General features: G+C 43.8%; 1 protein-coding gene across 3 annotated transcripts in view; it reads right to left on the bottom strand.

The window, feature by feature from the left end:
• PROM1 (prominin 1) overlaps window positions 1–21,733 on the bottom strand; it is a 170,270-nt gene that overhangs the window by 83,624 nt on the left and 64,913 nt on the right. For all 3 annotated transcript variants that reach the window (XM_033948839.1, XM_033948830.1, XM_033948849.1), the window contains 3 exons: window positions 13,196–13,413; window positions 5,733–5,807; window positions 3,352–3,415 (listed from right to left, as the gene is read on the bottom strand). In XM_033948839.1, coding sequence (XP_033804730.1) covers window positions 3,352–3,415; window positions 5,733–5,807; window positions 13,196–13,413 — 357 coding nt within the window. The remainder of the gene's footprint in view (window positions 1–3,351; window positions 3,416–5,732; window positions 5,808–13,195; window positions 13,414–21,733) is intronic.

Below are 21,733 nucleotides of genomic sequence, written 5' to 3'. Positions count from 1 at the left end.
TATACAGCTAAGCAACACTGCTTTACATTCTCTATAAGCTGTTTAGTACTAATTATATGTCCATCTGCCTTGTGAATTTTGTTAACTGCAAAGGACTGCTAGCAAGAAAAGGTTGTAGTATTATAGCACCACCCACAGGAAACTACTGGTACTAGTTATACAGCTAATAGCATTACACCAGTGGTCTCAAACTCGCGGCCCGGGGGCCACATGCAGCCCACCAAGTACTATTTTGAGGCCCTCGGTATGTTTATCATAATTAGAAAAGTAAAATAAGAGTTTCTTGATCATCATATGTCTCTTTAGCTATAAATTGCAATATTATTTTTAAAGACTTAGCCAAAAGGAAAGATTTATAAACTATAAAGAGTTTTACCTCATGCAAAATTGTCATTTCTTTAATAAGACATGAACTATTTTTTTCTGAGGCCCTCCAAGTACCGACAAATCCAAAATGTGACCCTGCAAAGGGTTTGAGTTTGAGACCACTGCATTACACTCATCAATTACATCAAGTATTCATCTGGGCACTTTGAAAAATTCTCAAAAAGGTAGCCTATTGCTTTCTTGCTATGAATACTGCATTGAACTTACCCCCTCTTTTACTAAACTAAACTAATCTAAGCCTTAAGTTTATATATCGCATCTTCTTCACGGAAGTGGAGCTTGGCACGGTTTACAAAGCTTAAAAATATAAGAAGAGAAAGGAGAGAGATTTACAGGAGTATATAAAAAGAGGGAATATAAGCAGGGAAATAAAGTTATATGTTAGAGAAAAGCCAGGTTTTCAGTTGTTTGCGGAATAATTGGAGGGAGCCCAGGTTCCGCAGCGGGGTAGTGAGATTGTTCCAAAGGCCCGTGATTTTGAAGAGAAGGGATTTTCCCAGTTTGCCTGCATAGAGAATACCGTGTAGAGAGGGGAAGGATAGTTTATGACTGTGGGCGGATCTGGTGGTAGCAGGCCTCGAGGCGTTAAAGGATAGTGGGATTAGGGGAGGGAGGATGCCATGAATGATCTTGAAAGCCAGGCAGGAGCATTTGAAATGAATTCTGGGAATCACTGGGAGCCAGTGAAGATTGGTTAGGAGTGGGGAAACATGATCAAATTTGCGTTTTGCAAAGATCAGTTTGGCTGCAGTATTCTGGATAAGCTGGAGTCTTTGAAGACTTTTTTTTGTTAGGCATAAATAAATGGCATTACAGTAGTCGAGTTTAGAGAGGATGATGGATTGGACAAGGACGGCAAAATGTTTTTGGCAAAAGTAGGATCTCACTTTCCTCAGCATGTGGAGGCTGAAAAAGCATGATTTTGCCAGGGAATTGAGGTGATCGTTGAGGGAGAGAGAAGAGTCAACAATGATGCCGAGGACCCTGCTGCAATAGCGTGTGCTGCAGATTAGCGCTCAAACCTCTGCGCTACGCGGGTAAACTAACGCCAGCTCAATGCTGGCATTAGTGTCTAGCATGCAAGGCAATTCTGCGCATGCTAAGTATGTGCTAAAACCGCTATCACAGCTTAGTAAAAGGAGTCCTTAGTTTAATTAAACTAACTTACTGGTGCTAGTGGGTAGGTAAATACCCTCAGATGATACAAACTCAAAGTTGAAAATTACCGTAAATATTTAAGAAGAAAGAGAGGATCATTCTTAAGTTAACATGGAAACAGTTAACAAGGCCAATTTAAATGAGAAACATGGGTTAAGGAAACATTTGAAGATTATTTTGAAGGTTCCAACCAGGGAAATTCTGCTGCCACAAGTGCTATGAAACAAATGCTGCGAAGGCAGAGGAAAATGTATGAAACAAAGTTCATTTTTCATACAAATTTTAATAAGCTACTATAATTTTACAGAGAAATAATTAAATTAGAAATGTGCTAATATATGCCTTCTAGTTAGATTAAGATAGATATTGAATGAAGGCTGTAGGGATGAGGGAGGAGGCAAGTCCACCACTTGAATCGTAAGCATCTGAAGAGGAGGCAACTAATCCCATCAACAATTACTAAAACAAAAATGTGTGCTTTGATCCTACAAGAAAAGTTATACAGTCCAAGAAAACTTTGACTTTTCACTTTAGGAAAATTAAAACACAGTATGCCAACAGGTATTTGATATAATCTTCATTATTTTGACAAACTTACAAGGAAGGGCTGCTTATAAACGAAGAACAGGTCCCCAAAATAAGCAAAAGTGAAAAACATCATTAGTTTATACAATATGAAATGTAGCAAAGATTCCTAATAACGCTTACTTAATAATAAAAAGTAATTAGGGAGGCAGTTCACTTTTTACTTCAAAATCCTAGTAAAGGGAAAAAAGACATGATCATCACTGATTTGCATTGGGAACTCAATCTAATTTTCTAAATACAGTGGTACCTCAGTTTACGAGTGCACCGGTTTGCGAGTGTTTTGCAAGACGAGCAAAACATTTGCAAAATCGGTGCCTCGGAAACCGAGTGCGCTTCGATTTGCGAGCGCCCCCCCTGCGAATCGTCACCCTCCCCCCCCCCGTGATCTGGCACCCCCCGCCGCCATTCAGCCCCCCCCCCCGCCGCCATCAGGCACCCCCCCGCCGCGACCTGAGGTCCCCCCAACCCACTCGAACCCTCTTCTTACTTTGCTTTAGCCTCCGCAGCGGCACTGGCACCAGCATGTCCTGTGCGTGGTGCCGGTGCCTGAAGATCTGCTTCCTGTGCTGGGCCTTGAGCATGTGTGCATGCTCAAGACCTGAGAGTTCACGTCGAACGTGAACTCTCAAGGCCCAGCACAGGAAGCAGATCTTCAGGCACCGGCACCATGCACAGGACATGCTGGTGCCGGTGCCGGTGCCGCTGCGGAGGCTACAGCAAAGTAAGAAGAGGGTTCGGGTGGGTTGGGGGGACCTCAGGTCACGGCGGAGGGTGCCCGATGGCGGCGGGGGGGTGAGGATCAAAGCCGGTTCTCGGGGGGGGGAGGGGAGCAGCGCTGCTGGCCTCGGGGGGGGGAGGGTGGGAACCTATCAAAGCGAGTTTCCATTATTTCCTATGGGGAAACTCGCTTTGATAAACGAGCATTTTGGATTACGAGCAAGCTCCTAGAACGGATTATGTTCGTAATCCAAGGTACCACTGTATTAATAAATATATTTTCATCTAATTTTAACCTATCAATTAGGCCAAAATATAGAATCTACAGGAGAAATTATTATATTAACATTTGCCTTATATATTCTGAGCAAATTATTTATATTTCTGTACTTTTGATGAATTCAAAGAATGGCCAGACTCTGAGACATACGACCTCTTTTACAAAGCTGAACATTTTCTATTATTACATTCTTGATATAAATTTTTGATATGATGTCTTACCTGATTTAATATTTTTGGTCTGATTTTGTACTAATTCTGGAGTGTCATTAAGTGCAGCATAACCCTAAAATGACAACATATTACTACTCTATAATTATCAAGTTGGAAAAAAAGAATCTCTCAACTTTATCTACATCACACAGAATAAGAACTTTTAGAATGACATTTTTCAAGGGACTCAGCTAAAGTAATTTTAAAAATCAAAACAGATAGTTCACATTCATATTGAGCATTACGAAGTAGGTAAGACTCAGAGCAAAATCATAGAACCAGAATATGATAGTAAATATGTTTATTTGTATTTATAGACCGCTCTTCGGTACATCAAAGCAGTTTACATAATATACAACAGAAGGAAAGGAACTCCATCATCAAAAGAAAAGTAAAATTCACAAATTAAACATTAGGTAAAAATTATAGAATACAAAATAAATAAAAATATAAAGGCTGCAACTGTAAATCTCTCCTACAATGTTCATATCAACATAATACTAATTCAAAAAAGAAAGAGAAAGAAAGAAAATGCTAATCCAAAAAAAGTTAGGTTCTTAACAAACCTCTAAATTTAATATAAGAAAGTTCACTACATAGGTCTATTGGCAATGAATTCCATAAGAAAGGTACAGAAGCAAAAAAGGCAGAAAGATTTCTAACAGGCCCATATGGTAACAAAGAGGTACCAAAAGCTTAGCTAAATATTCAGGGTGCCCTATCCATAATGCTTTAAAAGTTAAAGTCAAAGCTTTATACATTAGCCAAAATTTTATCGGAAGCCAATGAGAATCTTTCAAAAGTGGAGTGATGTGATCATATTTATGAGCATTGGTTAACATCCTAATGACAGTATTTTGTACAGTTTGTCATTTTTAAGAGCTATTTTTGGAAGACCCATATAAATGCTGTTGCAATAATCCAACTTTGAGATAACCAATGCGTAAATCAAAGATTTATAGCAAGTTTTATCTATGTAAGGATGTATCAATCGAATTTGATGTAATGGTGCAAAACAGATCTAACAACAGAAGTCAATTGCAAGTTAAGTGATAAAGAAACATCTAATTGGACTCCCAAGCATCTCATATTCAGCAATGTGATAGGTGTGCACGCAGAATGGGAGCAATGGCAGGAGAGCTAGCAGTACCAGTAATCCACATCCCAGTAGTTTTTTGAGGGTTCAGAACAAGTTTATTATCTATAGTCCATTCATCAATCATGTCAAGACAGGATTGTAATGGGGCTAGATCAAGATTATTCAATCTTTGTGTAACCACTAATAAGATGTCACACTCATGTACCCCGTCTGCTGTGATACCTCAGAATAGATAATGACACAGTGATCTGTTCCCACAGTACACCGTGGCAAACCGCAGGAATAGCAAAACCTTTGTACATTGAGCTGGTGTTAGTGTGGCGCCGTGGTTGAAGCTACAGCCTCAGCACCCTGGGGCTGTGGGTTCAAACCCCGCGCTGCTCCTTGTGACCCTGGGCAAGTCACTTAATCCTCCATAGCCCCAGGTACGTTAGATAGATTGTGAGCCCACCGGGACAGACAGGGAAAATGCTTGAGTACCTGATTGTAAACCGCTAAGATTACCTTGATAGGCGGTATATAAAAACCTAATGAAACTTAGTAAAAGGAGCCCTAAGCTTTGGAATGATCTTCCTACAGAATTAAGAAAAATCTCTTTCTATTTTATTTTTCAGAAAATTTTAAAAACTCATTATTTTAAATGAATATAATTTAAAAATGAAGAGGAAATTTAGCTGTAATTTTTAAGTGTTATCTGCCTAGAATCTATTTTTGAGATTAGAGTGGGTTATAAATTTTATATAATTTAGTATAGTATAATGAAATTCATCTTTTTATGCTGTTATGGTTTCTGTCCCTTTTTGTATGCATTTACAGTATGCTGTTTACCTCTATATTTTTAAAAGTCAAAAGATATACATATATTTATATTGCTATTGTCTCTCACAATCTAATTATTTCTATTTTTATTTTGAGATTCTGATTCTATATGCATGTGTTTGTTTTATAGATTTCACCAACATTTTCTATATCCCTGAAGCAGGCATGTGTTTATGAAGGCTTGCTCTAGACCAACTGTTCAGTTTTCTTCCTCCACTGCTTGGCTCACAGTGAATTTAAGCTGCCTGGTGTCTGAACCCCCTATGATGTTCTCGAGGTTTTGTGAGAATGGTGTGGGAGTTCAGGCACTGCACAAACCAAATGCACTGAGAACATGAAATGTCAGGTACAAACAGAACAGCTCTTTTGGAGTGAGCCCCAGCATGGAAACCTACAGAAGTGGTAGAAGAAGAAAGAGGGAGCTCAGGGGGTCTTTTAGCTTACAAGGGAATTTTTTAAGCAATATATTTACCTTATGAACCAGATTAGCGAGGTCTGTCTTGAGGACATCATTTACACTAGCAAGCTGAAGGCTCACATCAGGCAACTGGGGAGAAGAAAAAGCATGTTGATGTTAAACAAATAGAGAGTAATTCTCAAAAAGTCACCTAAAGTTGGGCACTGGGATGATGCGTGCTAAGCACTGATTATCTATATGTATTTATTCATTCATTCAATTTTCTATACCGTTCTCCCAGGGGAGCTCAAAATGGTTTACATTGCTAGTTTGGGGTGTAAGGTGGTAGTTTGGAGGTCATATAGGTATTCCTTTTGCATATGAACACAAAGTTACAAAGGGCTTATTGGCCCTCATATTAAGAAAGAGGCCTGCACTGAGACAGGATAACAGAGTTGTTGCAAGTGAGCAAATACAGATCAACTGGTCCACAAACAGTGGCTCCTATCCACCCCCTATATAACAGCAATTGCACCTAACTTTAGGTATGAGCACTTATGCCAGTCAAATGGCCGGTGTAAATGCCCGTGCCTAACTGTAAACAGGGGTATAACTGCTAGGTACGCCCTCGACTCACCCATGCCCTTCCCCATAGGACCCTGTCCCCTTGCAGTTGCACACTTTGGAATTTATGCATGGGGCATGTTAAAACACTTACAAGCCAAGATGGGTTCTTATTTAGTGTTGCAATTGGATAAAGAGTCTCATTATACTGGGAGGAAAGGAATCTCAGACACCAGCTCAGAATCTAAACCAAAGGTAAACTTTTAGTCCGAGACTTATTGGTTCCAGCTTTCTTTCACTGATTCCAGAAAACTTCCCAGATATTTTTGAAACTATTTTACTGCTGTGCAAAAACACCCTCTAAGGTGATCTTATCAAATTATATCTGTCAATCAATAAAAGTGAACTTCCACTATAAAGAATTTTGATGTCATTTAGACTACTGTTTAGTACCTTAAATGTTAGCTATCAATTCGTCAATCCAGCTTAACATGTGACTGAACCTCACTTCTGATATGGCAATAGCTGAACCATACAGGTCTGAAAAATAAATCAATTACAGTATCTATATATATTGATCCGTTCCATCGGACCCGTTTCGCAAGGAATATCGCTTCTTCCGGGGACATATTTGTGGATCTTATTTCTATTGGTTTAGTTCTATTTCCATCTCTTTGAATACTGAGTGGTTGAACTTTAGAATACTAGCTAGGGGAAGTTACATGTATAAATGCTAATTACTACCAATTAAAACCAATTAACATCAATTATTGTCAATAATTGGTCATTAATGCTAATCAGCAGTTCATTAGCCAACTTGCATGCTTCTCTAATCCTGTTGTCTAAATTGCATCTGCAACTTTGTGTGCTAGTCACCAAGTTGGGCATGCAATGTTTTAGAATTAGGGGAACAGTGTATTTCAGGATGAAAGTAAACTCATTATACTGCTCTGTACATCAGATACTTTAAGTGTGAGCAACCTAGACCACCATTTGACAGAGGGTGAAAGTCTGTCTGAAACCTACTCTAGCACGTGCAGAAAATTAGTAAGAACCTATATGATGTTGGAACAACAGATCCAAGATGGCTGCAGGTCTAGTTAGCTGAACAACACGCTACAAGACTGCTCGCTCAAACTACGATTATTGATTTTTTTCTAGTAATATAATTACCCTAAGATGCCAAAAAGGAGAGGACGAAGTGCTGCTGGTGCCTCGTGGCGATCTGCCGTGCCTACCTTTGGAAATATTGAGGAGCTTCTGCGGTGAATGCCTGCAGCAGCAGCAACTTTCCTGCTGGAGACACTCTGGAGAGGCAAGATGGATGCGGTCTCCATGGGATTTTAAACAACATTGAGCCCTGACGCAAGGGCACTCCTCCTCCCCTTCATATTACCAGCTCCCCACGAGTGGAGGAGCTTCTGGAAGGTGGTATGCACTTCCCCTCGGAGGCCATAGAGAGAGTTGAGGGGAGTATGGAGATGGACTCCTTGCATTTGCAGGAGAGCCTTGTGGAAACTGAGGTAATAACAGCTTTGTGGGTTAACCGAAATCAGGAGAGTGACTACCAAGGGAAAACATCAGCTGGTGAGAAAATAGAATTTAAAATTTTACCTATGATAGAAAAGCCCTCAGAGGTAACTCTGGAATCTATTTGGAATCTCGTGGGTGATCTGGCGAAATCAATAAAACCCCAGCTTGTACGGCTGGAAGACAAACTTAATGTTCAACAGAATGATATTAAGAACTTGAGGATTGAAACTGATGATTCCAAAAAATCTATTGTGAATATTCAGCAAGAAATGAAAGTTTCTAAACAAATCTCTGAAATATTAATCAAGGACAATACAAGCCTAAGAAAAAAGTTGGAATCTTTGGCGAATTTCTCCCGTAATAACAATCTTAGGTTGATTAATTTCCCTAGGGTTACGGCAGTAACTCCTAGGGATATGTTGAAACGTTATATGAGAGAAATTCTGGAAATCCCTGAGGATACATTAACTCAAGTTTACTATTTACATAGTCAGGAGATAAAATACCACGAGAAAGTAATCAGCCACCACTTAATATATCAACACTGTTGGAACTTCCTGAAAGGGAAGTAGCAACAGCAGTTATGCTTCTTCTTACTGCATCAGATGGTTGCTTAGGTTTTTCTTTAAAAATAAACAAAACTAATTTCTTGGGTTTAAAATTTTACCCTCCTCTTCTACGAAACCATGCTAGCGGTTTTAGTGCAGAGAGCTGAGCTGAATGGTCCACGCTCCTCCCAACGCTCATAGGAACTCTATGTTAACTTTTTCCTATTTTGGTTGTATCTGGATATTTCGATTACTTGTTTTATTTTTAGCTTTCTGTACAAATTCATAAATAAATAAATAATAAAGAACCTATATGATTTTCTTAGTATCATGAAGTTGCTTAAAGGAATGTAAAACTAATAAAAAAATGAATAAAGAATTATAGGGCGCAATACTAAAAAAAAAAAAGAAGAAGTTGAGTATCCAAATGTGTCCTAATATCAGATAAACTTGGAAGCCTAACTTTTCAGCTGAAAATCCATTTTAATTTAGGAGCTTAAAAGTTATGGAGGAAAGTTTGTAACTTGGCACCTTGATTTAGGCTCAACAATGGGGTGCAATCATCAATTCTATAATGGCACTTGGGCACACCTAAGTCACTATAGAGTGCTAAGACAAACCTTCTCTGGTATACCAATACTAAGATGTGACCTCTTACATTATGTCAATGGCAGGTACAAGTGGCCCACACAACTGATCATATTCTGTAACTTATGCATGCCACTTAGTGCCATGCCTATATTCGACCCACCACCTACCATATTTATGCCCAACTTGCAATTACACACTATAGAGAACTTAGGTACACTTTACAGAATAGCACTTATGCAAGAAACTGCCAATTAAAGGCACCTTTGATGGGTATAAACTATAGCTCTAGGCACCAGCTTACAGAATTGCCTCATATGCTTATAAATTTAGGCTTATCATTGCCTGGATTTATGAGTCTAATTTCTGAGCCTAGTGATGAAAATGAGTGCCAAGCTCCCTTTTTTACCTCTGCTCTAAATCTACCTGTTGACAATAGGCTCCCTTGCCAGTCAGGTTTTCCGGATACCCTTAATGAATATGTATGAGATTGATTTGCATACACTGCCTCTATTTTAGGATATCCAGAAAACCTGACTGGCAAAGGGGTACTCCAGGACTAACTTGAGAAACACTGAGCTAGACTACTGCAACTGGCTCCTCACAAATCTGCTACTGAACTATCTCTCCTCTTCAATCTGTTCAAATCTTTCCTGTACAACTTGTCATCTGCCAATATCATTATACTCACATAATCTTTCTTCTCAAGTCATTTCACTGGCTCCCTATCCATTTCTGTACACAGTTCAAATGCCTCTTATTGACGTACAAGTGCATTTATTCTGCAGCTCCTCTCTTAACTATCCCTACACCCCTTCCCAGAACTCTGTTCATCAGGTAAATAACATTCTTCTGTACTCTGCTCCTCCACTACCAACTCCAGGCTTTGTTTCTTTCATCTTGCTGCATCGTATGCCTACCATAGACTTCCTGAAACAGTATGTCATGCTCCATCTCTGGACCCACTTGAATATGCCCCTCTATGTGTGCTTATAAAGGGAGCCAGTGTGGGTCTTGGAATGGAGTGGGTCAGAAAAATGTCAACACATGTATTTACACAAACTTGTGTATTGGCATTTGTGCTCCACTAGTGCTAACTTTGGATACCTGTGTTATAAAAGGAACATAGGCACCTTTTTGGACTTCTCACACAGGAATCCTGTTACAAAATCAAGCTATATATCTGTGGATTTGGACTTAAGTTTCTTTTAAGAAAATCAGGACTACAAGTCCACAGAAACAGTGAGATACAACTAGTATTAATTTAGACCACATGTGTCAAACACAAGGCCTGTGGGCAGAATCCGGCCCGCCTGGCCTTTTTATGTGGCCTGCGGCAATGCTCCCGAACTTCCCCTTCTCACAGCCAAGCGTGTCCTCCATCTCGTGCCGGTCCAACATCGCCATCAAGCCAGAAAGTCTGCCAGATTCAGCAGTGATTCGGCAGTGTTGTCCATGGCTCCCCCTCTTGCCTTCCATCCGCTGCAGTCCACCCAGGCAGAAACAGGAAGTTGCGCGTCATTGGAGACAGACCGCAGCAGGCGAAAAGCAGGAGGGGGAGCCACATATAACACTGTTGAATCGCTGAGGCCAGCAGACTCCTCGGCTTGGTAATGACATCAGACCGGCGCCGGAGGGAAAGACATGCCGGGCTGTGAGGAGAGAGGGACTGGCACTGGAGGGAAAGGCAAGCTAGCCTATGAAGAGAGCGAGATGAAGGGAGAAAGGTTGGACCTTGGGTAGTGTGGAGAAAGAGGGAAAAAGATACTTGAAGGGAGAACTGTTGGTAAAAGGAAGGGAGAAATGGTGGACAGGGGGGGAGGGAGGGAGGGAGGCAGGCAGAAGGGGAGAGATGGGATGAAGCAGTTGGGAAGAGAAAGGGAGAGAAATTGGATCTGGAGAGAGAAAATTGATAGGTAGCTGAAAATTTAAAAAGGGGAAGGATGAGAAAGAGGGCGAGATTTGAGTGGACAGAGGCAGAAAAGAAAAAAAGGAGAAAAGTTGAAAGGGAAAAATCAATATGTTGGAGACAGGGACTGGAGCAAGAGAGAAGAGGAGGAAAAAAAATTGACAGCAGACACTGGAAAGAGAATTAGAAGCTATACAAAATCAAAGAGAGAAACTGGGACTGAAAGCAAAATGACCAGACAACAAAAGGTAGAAAAAATAATTTTATTTTCTATTTTGTGATTACAATATGTCAGATTTGAAATGTGTATCCTGCCAGAGCTGGTGTTAGACAGCAAGCGTGAACTAGGACCTAAAGAGAGGAAAAGTCTTTTTTATTTATTTTGTAGCCAGCATAGGGTTGGAGAGGTTGTATCCCTATACTTCTACCAAGACTAACCCCCCTCCTTTGCTGGTGCACAGCGAGGGTTTTTGTGGCTGCGGCGGCGATTGATCTGATGCTCACAGAAATCTTGTGAGCATCGGAGCAGCCTCCGGAGCCGGCACTGGGGCCCACGCTGTGCGTCAGCAAAGGAGGGGGTAAATATTTTAATAAAAAATCTGTCCCACGACTTAGCCTGTGTTTTAGATTTCGGCCCCTTATGTGATTTGAGTTTGACACCCCTGATTTAGACTATACCAGGTACTAGTGACCTGGATTGACCACCGTAGAACAGGCTACTGAGCTTGATGGACCATTGGTCTGACCCATTAAGGCTATTCTTATGTCCTCCAGTCTGAATTTTAATATTAAATGATAACTTAACACTCCATTGTTTGTGTGGAAAGGAAAGACTATTACAGTAGGCATAATCAGACTTGAATATAACAAAACATAATATAATATTGTTCATCACACTGGATTCATATAATATTATCTATAATAATAAAACGCTAAGTGTTCATGCGCACTCTTACTGCGTGTTCCCTGTGATCTGATCTGTCACACTGAGGCCGATAGGAGTGCGCATGTGCGCTAGACAAGCCTCTCTGCTCTCCAACTCGCGCCGCTGCAGTAACGACCCCACACTTGTAACTCGCCTTCGTTCCGGAGCCGGCAAAGAAGAGCTCTCCCCAATCGGAAAAGCTACAGCACATCGGGAGGGAGGCTGCGGCGGCCTTCCTATTTCATTGGCCGCATGTGGTGTACGCCATTACTCAGCCGCCCTGGTTAAAAACAGCTGCGGCGGCTCCTCTCACGAACTGCGCAACGCAGGCGGCGATCGTGAGAGGAGCTGCCATGGCACCTTTAAACTTAAAAATAAAGTTTGACCGGTTGGTTTGTGAAATATCGAATTATCTGTGCTTTGGGTTTCTTCCCCCTCCCCCATTGCCGAGTCTCCCTATCACTCATAATCTGGCAATTTGTGGAAGATGCCTGGTAATGCCTTGATAAGGACAAAGTTTATTTTTTAGCTCAAAGCCGCCGCCGCGGCTCCTCTCTCAATCCCCGCCTGCATCGGAAGCCTTCTCCGACGCAGGTGCGGCTTGAGAGAGGAGCCGCACCGGCGGCTTTGAACTAAAAAATAAACTTTGTCCTTCAGCAAAAAACTTCCGTGAGAGGTGCAAGCGCAGAGCGCGCTTCACCCCGACATACGACCTCGCCGGCTGTGGACTGTGCCTTTGCTGCTGAGCTTTCCGGTACGCCTCCAAGCCGTGGCTCCTCCCTCCTGTCCCTCTCCTTCAAGGCTGCGGAAGAGAATGGAGTGTGGGGCTTGGTGGAAGTGTTTGTGTCTAGGTTGCAGGATGGTAAAGCTGCGGAGCTGGCAACAGGTACATGTGCATGCATTTCTTCCCTCTCCCGGCCAAGACCCTGTAGATTAATGGTGGGCCTGATTATAGGGGGACAGGGATGGACAGGGGAAGAGGTGCTGATGGACAGGGGGGAGGGCAGAAAAAGGAAGGGAGACGTACTGCTGGACAGGGGGAGCAGGGATGGACAGGGGAAGAGGTGCTGATGGACAAGGGGGGGCCGAAAAAGGAAGGGAGGCCTACTGCTGGACAGGGGGAGCAGGAAAGAGGTGATGGACAGGGGGGAGGTAAAACAAAGGGAGAAGGGCTGATGCTGGATAAGGGGAGCAGTGAAGGGGTGGTGGTGAACACAGGGGAGGTAAAAGGAAGGGAGAATGGACAGGGGGAGCAGGCAAGGGGTGGTGGTGGACAGCCAAGGAAAAAAAAAAAAGACAGAAATACAGAAAGCGGCTAAGGAGAGAGAGAGAGAGAAAAAGAAATAAAGACAGACACACACACATATATTCTAGCACCCATTAATGTAACGGGCTATAAGACTAGTTATACAATATAATTAAAGCGATGCAATGAAATTGTACTTCAGAAGATTAAAAAATAATGTCTTACCCCACTGAAGTTTGCATTGATATTTATATGGGTTAACGATGCTTTGATAGAGTTGCAGATTGTTACAGTTTTATCATGAGCACATGCTCGATCATTAAGTGTGTTGCTCAGATTTGTTTTTGCATCTGTCAGATTGGCCTGCAGTCTCTCAGTCCCTTCTTGTAAAAGGTCCACAGATGCAGTCACATTCTCTAATGCCTCCTTTGTTTCTCTAATTGCTGTAGACACAATAGGCAACTTGTAAACTCTACTGATCTGCTTGCATATATTTGTAATATATAAACATCCACTGCACGATAAGACTTTTTTTCTTGGCATAGATTTTTTAAAGGTTAGGTTTATAATATGCATAACTTTTTTTTTCATCTCTGTCTCACTATTTTAATTGCCTTATATCAGTACCCACAATAAAAAGAGATTACGGTATGTACTTACTCTGGTAAGCTCTTTTCCATTAGATATGTGAGACATTCTAGGCAGATTGGTAGTGTCCCCATGGCTGCATGCCATCTGCAGAAGAAATCCACTCTGGATATTTTCTTTGTGCTTCTGCTGTACTTCACTGGGCTCCTTAGCTCCATCCAAGCACTAAGAGACACCCATGACAAACTAGTTCAGCAATAACCATTCTGCTCAAGAAACAACATTAGAACATCATTTGCAAACAGCCAACAAAGGCCTCCAAGTATTCTTACCAGCCCTCAAGGGCTGATAGGCATCCAAAAAACAACTTGGAGAAGTATAAACAAATTGAGACGGTAGATAGAGAATGACACGGGGAAAAAATCTGTCCCCGTCACCGGCCCACCATCCTCTGCACCGCCCCGTCACCGTCACCGCCATCCCTTTCACCGCCCCGTCACCGCCACTGCCATCCCATTCACCGCCCCGTCACCGTCCCCGCTGCATCCATATAAGCCTTTTTCCTTTCACTCCCTCCTTCCAATTTGAGCCGGGAACACTAGCGATCGCACGGTTCCCGCGGCCACTACCTGCCTGCACGGTCGATCCTGGTGTTTGGCCGGCTCTCTCCCTTCTCCTCACCTTGGTTTGTGGGTTTTCTTTTTCGGCAACCTGCGCGCTTTCCCAGGGAGCCGCACACGCGCGGCTGCTCAGTGTTCGATCTCCTGCTCTGCTGCAACTTCCTGTTTCCGGTTGTGTCAGAGCAGAAGATCGAGGCTGAGCAGCGGCGGGTGTGCGCGGCTCTCTGGTAGCGTGCGGGTCGCCGAGGAGGAGGATCTGCGGACTGGGGTGAGGAGAGGGGAGAGAGCTGGCTGGACACTGGAATCGATTGGGCGGGCGGGTGTGAGCTGCGGGGACCGCGCGATCCTTCATGCCTCACTGCGGGGGACAAGACCATTCACCGCCCCGCGGGCGGTGAATGGCCTTGTCCCCATCGCCGCAGCGACTGCTAGTTTTCTTCCCCGTTTTCGGCAGGTGACCCGCGGCTAAAATGCGGTGGCCGCGGGTAAACCGCCACCGTGTCATTCTCTAACGGTAGACAGGCACAGAAAGGACAGGGTGGGAGTCTAGAATGTCTCACTTATCTACTGGAAAAGAGCTTACCAGGGTAAGTACATAATCTCTTTATGCAATAGGTGAGACATTCTAGACCGATGGGACGTACAAAAACAGTCCCCAAAAAGCTAAGGTAAGCTGGCTGCACCAGTCTGTAAGATCAAGGACCCAAAGGCAGAGTCCCATCTCACTGCCACATTCACTCTGTAAAACTTGGCAAACATATGTAGAGAGGATCATATTGCCTCCCTGCAGATCTCCACAGGGAAGCCACACTTCTGGTAGAATGTGCTCTTATGGAAACAGGAGACTGTTTCCTAGAAAGAATATAAGCTGACAAAATGGCCTTATGCATCCATCTGGAAATCGTGGCCTTGGAAGCGGGACCGTCCCGCTTAACAGAATGAGTCAGCACAAACAGATGATCAGAGAGACAAAATTTGTTACTGACCTCCAGGTAGAGAAGCAGCATTCTGCACACATCCAGTTTCTTCAAAAGGTGATCTTGCTTCCTGGAACCAGGAGGCTGAAAAGCAGGCAAACACACTTCCTGATTAACATGGAAAGTCAAAACCACCTTCGGCAAGAAGGAAGGAACCATACGCAGAGAAATCTCAGTCTCCGAGATGCAGAGGAACGGTTCCCTACAAGAAAGAGCCTGGAGTTCCGAGACCTGCCGCACTGAGGTAAGCGACCAGAGACACAATCTTGAGCATCGTCCAAGAGGGAAGCATCCCGAAGGGGCTCAAAGGGAGCCTTGGTAAGGCTAGACAGCACCAGGTTGAGGTCCCAGGAAGGGAACGGCTGCTTGACCGGCAGTCTGATATGAAAAGCTCCCTTCAGAAATTTAGCCACATCAGGATGAGACGCCAAATAGGAACAATGATCCTTGGCTCTAAAACAAGAGAGTTTTGCTACTTGGAATTGAAGAGATGCTACAGTGAGACCTTTATCAAGTTCAGCTTGCAGAAAGGTAAGAATCACCGAGATTCGAGCCAAATAAAGTTCCACCTGGTCCCGAGTGCACCAATGCTGGAAAGCTTTCCACGCTTTAACATAAGCAGAAACTGTGGACAACTTTAGACTTGAGAAGAGTGTCAACAACCACAGCAGAACAGCCTTTGTGTTCTAAGGCTGTGTGCTCAAGAGCCATGCTGTAAGAGTAAAGCAGGTCTAGATGGGTGCCATTACCCTTGCAAAGATACATCAGATCTGTAGTTCACGATCCAACCCAGATCATCTGATACACCATGCGCCGACCCTTGGCCAGCGAGGGAGTCCTGATCGGCCAGTCGTCCAAGTAAGGATGAATTTGCAGACCCATTTTTTGCAGGTGAACTGCAATGACCACCATCACACCTTGGTGAAGGTATGAGGAGCCGTTGTCTAAAGTAGCTGTATCAAAAAATCTCCGGAGGACCACTTCTACATGGTGGTCCTGCATATCTTTAAGCACCACACCACCTTCACTGGGTAGAGAGGTGCACTTAGTCACCTATGCAACCAAAGAATCCACCCTAGACTGACCCAGAAACTGTTGGCACTCTTGTGGCCAGAGGAATAATTGAGACATGGCCCTCGCTATCTTAAGAGCACCTTCCTGAGAATCAAATTGCTCTGAAATCAGAATGTTCATATCAGTGTACCAGAGAAAGGTTGAAGATTGCAAACACACACCACAAAGCCAAGAAGAAGATGTGGATGGAGCCGGCTGAGTGACTAAATTCAACTCCTGCTAAGACTCTGAAATAAAATCTGGCAAAGCCGCAGACTTAAACAAGCGCATAACTGTGAGATCATCTGCAGGCTCCAAAACCCCAAGCCCTAGAGTTATCCGCAAATCCAGCAAACAGTCTATGAGCTTCCATCCTAAGATTGATTGTGAGCCCACAAGGCAGATAAAAACATAAGAATAGCCTTACTGGGTCAGACCAATAGTCCATCAAGCCCAGTAGCTCATTCTCACAGTGGCCAATCCTGGTCACTAGTACCTGGCCAAAACCCAAGGAGTAGCAACATTCCATGCTACTGATCCAGGGCAAGCAGTGGCTTTCCCCATGTCTTTCTCAATAACAGATAGATTGTGAGCCCACCAGGACAGACAGGAAAAAATGCTTTAGTACCTGAATAAACTCATGTAAACCATTCTGAGCTCTCCTGGGGTAAGCTATCTGGTCATCATCAGGATCCCCCAAATAAGATTCAGACAACACAGGAACAGAGGTTAACTGAGATGAGGACGTGTCCATAGAAGCTAGGCCACTAAGAGACGCATCTGAGGCGGAATGAGACTGTGCAGGGGAAGAATGCTGGCACTGAAAATTCCACAAATGTTTCATAATTCAGACAAAGCCTCCAGCTCCTATGGTGTAGAGTCACCATTTGATGACTTAACTTTGTGTTTCTTAGGCTGCAGTGGGTCTGCTACCAGGTGTATGGAACTAGCAGCAGTGCTAAGCTCTGAAAATAAAGAAGGCCATCCCACTGGATATCTTTTTATTATTTGAACCGTACCTTTATTTCACAATTCTTGGAATTTTGTTATATCTTTTCTATTTTAATAATTGTTTACTCAGGTATTTTAGCTAGATTCTGAGCCTTCGGGACAGATAGGGAAGTTCTAAGTACCTGTATTCTATTGTAAACCACTTAGATCTGTAATATGCTTAAGCAGTATATAAAATGTTAATAAAACATAAACAAACACTGGGCTAGCTGAGTATTTAGTTACCTGCTTCAACATGGGAGAGGTTAAGCTGGACACTCCGCCTTTCCTGGCAATGGTACGTGGTGCAAGGACTCTCTTTAGACACTAAATCTGCACAATCCTGGCAAGAATTCACATCAGGAAAACCCAGCCTTTACTCACTGTGACCTGTGCTGAAAATGTACTGCAGCTGCTCTTTCAAGTAGCTGGAATCAGAAAATCACTGCCTCATGCTGGGAATGCCTCTGCAATGCTGATCTTTGGGCTGACAGTTGGACCCTATGCCTGACTGCACCTCCACCCCTGCAGACTGACAGATGCACTCAGGGACAGGCAAAGGTGAGAAGATGCAGCTGGCAACCTGTGAGACACAGAGGGCCTGATTCTCTAAAAGTGCGTCCCGGTTTTAGGCAGCTGTAGGCGTCCTACAGCTGTCTAATCAGCCAATCGGGATGCACGTTTTTTTTAAAAAATGCTCCCCAGGCAGGCCGCCTATATTGAAGGCGAGGCCTGCAAGACACCTAGGCCCTGATTCTGAATAGGACGCCCGGGAGAGGCGTCCTATTCAGAATCGGCCTAAACTAAACCCCGATTTTGTAACCGGCGTCCATGTTACAGACGCGGGTTAGAGAAACGGGTTAGATTAGAAACAGCCCGCTACACTCAGGCCTTAGGCATAGCGGGTCCGCCCATCCCCACTAAGTCTAAGGTCTGATTGGCCAATCAGGCCTTAGATTAAGTGGGGATGGGCGGACCCGCTATGCCTAAGGCCTGATTGGTCCAGGCTTCTAGAGCCTGGGCCAATCAGGCCTTAGGCTTCGGCGGGATGGGCCGGGAAGGGGCGGGCCCGCTTCATTTCGATGAGGCGTGCCTGCCGGCTCAAGACGTGCAAGACCCTTCTAAGAACAGGTTTGGTGGAGTGGAGGTTTGGGGGGGGTTAGCGCCGGGGGGGGTGCGTCTTCAGGCAGGAGGGATTGGGCACCCTCCTGCCAGCTATCGATATTGTCGGGGGGGGGGGATCGGTAATGTCGGGGGGGGCGGTCGGTAGTGTCGGGGGGGGGCGGTCGGTAGTGTCGGGGGGGGGGGGGTGCGTCTTCGGGCAGAGGGTTTGGGCACCCTCCTGGTCAGGGGGCCGTGGCCCGCTATACTTATAGCGGCAGAGAGATCCCGCATTTTGCTGGCCTACATTTTAAGCTTCTCCTCTACTAGGGAGACGCGTAGGGCCGCCTAGGTTCAGCCTAAGGCCCGCCTAAGGCCCTTAGACGAGCTTAGGCATCTTGTGGGTCTCCCTAGGCTCCCGGAGGTGCCTTCAGGCTTGCCTGGGGAGCATTTTTTTTTTTTAAAACGTGCATCCCGATTGGCTGATTAGACAGCTGTAGGACGCCTAAAATCGGGATGCACTTTAGAGAATCAGGGCCAGAGTCTCCAACGGATGCCAAACAGCCTGTGCTCGAACCCTCGTTCGGCAGAAGGAGAAAGATAAGGACAGCCCTGAGCTCCTATGAAGTAAAAGTAAGCTGGCTGACAAGTACCACCAGGGATTGACCTTCAGCTGCAGACCGAAGTCTGTGAAATCTTAATTCAGGCAGAGTTGAATAATCACTCTGAGCACCAGAAACCCCCCAAAAAGGGACAAAAAAATACACCAAATAAAATAATAAATTGTGGAGAGCAGAACAAACACACTCCTGCAAGCACGCGTGCAGAAGGGAATACTGTAGATGGAGCTAAGGAGCCCAGTGAAGTACAGCACAGGCACAAAGAAAAAATCCAGAGTGGATTCCTTCTGCAGATGGCATGCGGCCATGGGGATACTACCCATCTGTCTAGAAGAGGATTTGTGAATGTCATGTTAAATCAAATATTGCATGGATAGTACATTTCAGCACAGAAAAATCTTACCACTGAGATCACTGTTTCCTGCATATGAGTAAAGACCAAGTTACTTATGGTACCTGTAGCAGGTGTCCTCTATGGACAGCAGGATATAATTCTTCACAGCATAGTGGACATCACTGACAAAACCTATGCAGGAAAGCTTTTCCAGCTTAGTATATAAGAGCAGCTTTGGAGCTGCTTCACTGTCCTGAGGGGTCACTTTCCCCCTGCCACTGTCATGTATAACCACTTGTCTATTAATTTAGCTTGAGTAGAATACAACTCCTGCACCAAGAATATCTGCTACAGGTTTTCTTGTTTTTCTCCAGGGACAAGCAAGAACGGTCCTCACAGCATGGGATTCCCAAGCTACAGGCTGCATCATCAGAAAAAAAGGTGATAATTACAACAAGTCACTGCAACAGACAGATACCAAAATATTTAGGTGGCAAAAAGCCATTTATGTATGTATATATTGCATATTTGGCACGAAAACAACAACGAAGGAGACCAGGTGGTGCTCAATCCTTTTTATTATAAAACAGACTTGACACAATCATGTTTCGGCCCAAGAAAGCCTGCCTTAGAGTCTTGGTGTTGAATGATAAAACCAAAGGTGTGTCAATCCAAATGTCCAAGTAATGCAAATAAAATCACTAAAAAAGACCAAAGTAATGGCTGGCAACGCATAGAAATGAAACTGCGCTCTTTTGGACTATTGTTCAGGAGAAGGACTATGGCGTCTTTTGGACTATTGTATATTTGGGACATTTTTTTGGGAAAGCAGCCTGGAACAGAAAATATGCTGGGAAGGAATGCAATTAAATTGTGATCCCAAAAAGATTCTGGAGAACCAAATGGCCAAACCAACTGTCACATCAGGAATCCTTTTCTAAACAGCAGTGGGATGTGAATATATGAATAGATATCCATGTCGCAGCTCTCTATGGAGGCTGATTTCAAGTGGGCTTCTGACATTATGACAGTTCATAGTCAAATCTACCTGGAGAAAGGCAAAAGGAAATGCAGTCTACAAGTCAGTTAGACAATATGCATTTGTTGACTGCAGCCTCTACACTACGTACATTAAAAAAAATTCCACCTTGACTCAGATGGTTAGGTGGTTCTGCACTACAGCGGAAGTGGGAAGTGGCATACATGTGTGATGGGATCCATCAGTAACAATACCCATGCATGAAAATTTGCTATCCTGCTTGTCCTCAGAGAAAAGTTGTTGCTTTTGTTTATTATTAGCCATTTCTATTTGAAGGGAACCACATCGCTAGTTAGACCACTAATTCCTGTGCTCCCATGCAAAATCAAACTGCACAAGAACATTAATGGCAAAATGGAGAATCTCAGGTCAAAGATTCTGTGTGATATTATTCAGCATGTAGAACTAGTTCAAACACAGTCTAATTATTGTTTTCTAGGTTTCAACCCGACACTATAACAAATTCACCTGACAAAACTAAGAAAGCAAGATGTATAAAGTCAAAACTCACAGTTACCACAACTAAAAATACACATGGTGGGGGGGGGGGGGACAACTCAATTAAATACGTCACATCACATCACATAAGATTTCAATGAGTCCTTTACCTTTGATAGCCCTTTCCAATTTGACTTCAGGCCAAATAAAGCACAAAAAAAGAATGGTGGTGATGATAGCAATGAAGATTTTTAAAAAAACTGTGATGATGTAATAAATTAGCAAATAAAAGCAGATGAAGTTCATACGTCAAATTATAACAACTATCCAGTTGCTATGACTAAACATGTCTGTGGTTAAATGGTCTTTTTCAAAAAGGTTTATTTTGAAGCAAAAGAAATCAAGAGTTCTACTCTAACTTCCCCCATGGGCAAAGCCCAAGTAGGTATAAATACACTCTGGAGCATTTTAGCCACAATTTCTGTGAGATTTTAAATAGCATATATACAATAAGGCCCGGATTCTGTATAGGACACCCGGGTGTCCTATACAGAATCAGGCCTACATCCGCCCAAACTAAACCGGATTCTGTAACCGACATCCATGTTACAGATGCCGGTTACAGAACCGGGTTACTTTAGATGGGGTCGCTATACTGAATTGCGGCAAGGGATCTCCCTGCCGCAATTAGTATAGCAGCCGTGACTACCAGTCTCACCCCTCCCCCTAAATGAATGAGGCAGGAGGGATGCCCAATCCCTCCAACTGAAAGACCCCCCCCACCCGCTCCCGATGATCGCTGGCAGAAGGGTACCCATCCCCTCCTACTGGTACGCCCCCCACCCTTTGCCGAAGATCGACGGCAGGAAGGTACCCAAACCATCCTGCCGGACTCCCACAACGAATCCCCCCTCATGAAACTCACCCCCCCCCCCCGGGCTCACCAGCAAGTTAGCCAGTCAGCCGGGTTCTTGCACCGGCCGGCCAGCAGGCCATCCTCCAT

Source organism: Geotrypetes seraphini, chromosome 1 (genome assembly GCF_902459505.1).
Source record: "Geotrypetes seraphini chromosome 1, aGeoSer1.1, whole genome shotgun sequence".
Taxonomy (NCBI): domain Eukaryota; kingdom Metazoa; phylum Chordata; class Amphibia; order Gymnophiona; family Dermophiidae; genus Geotrypetes; species Geotrypetes seraphini.
This window is presented reverse-complemented; position numbering and strand designations above follow the sequence as displayed.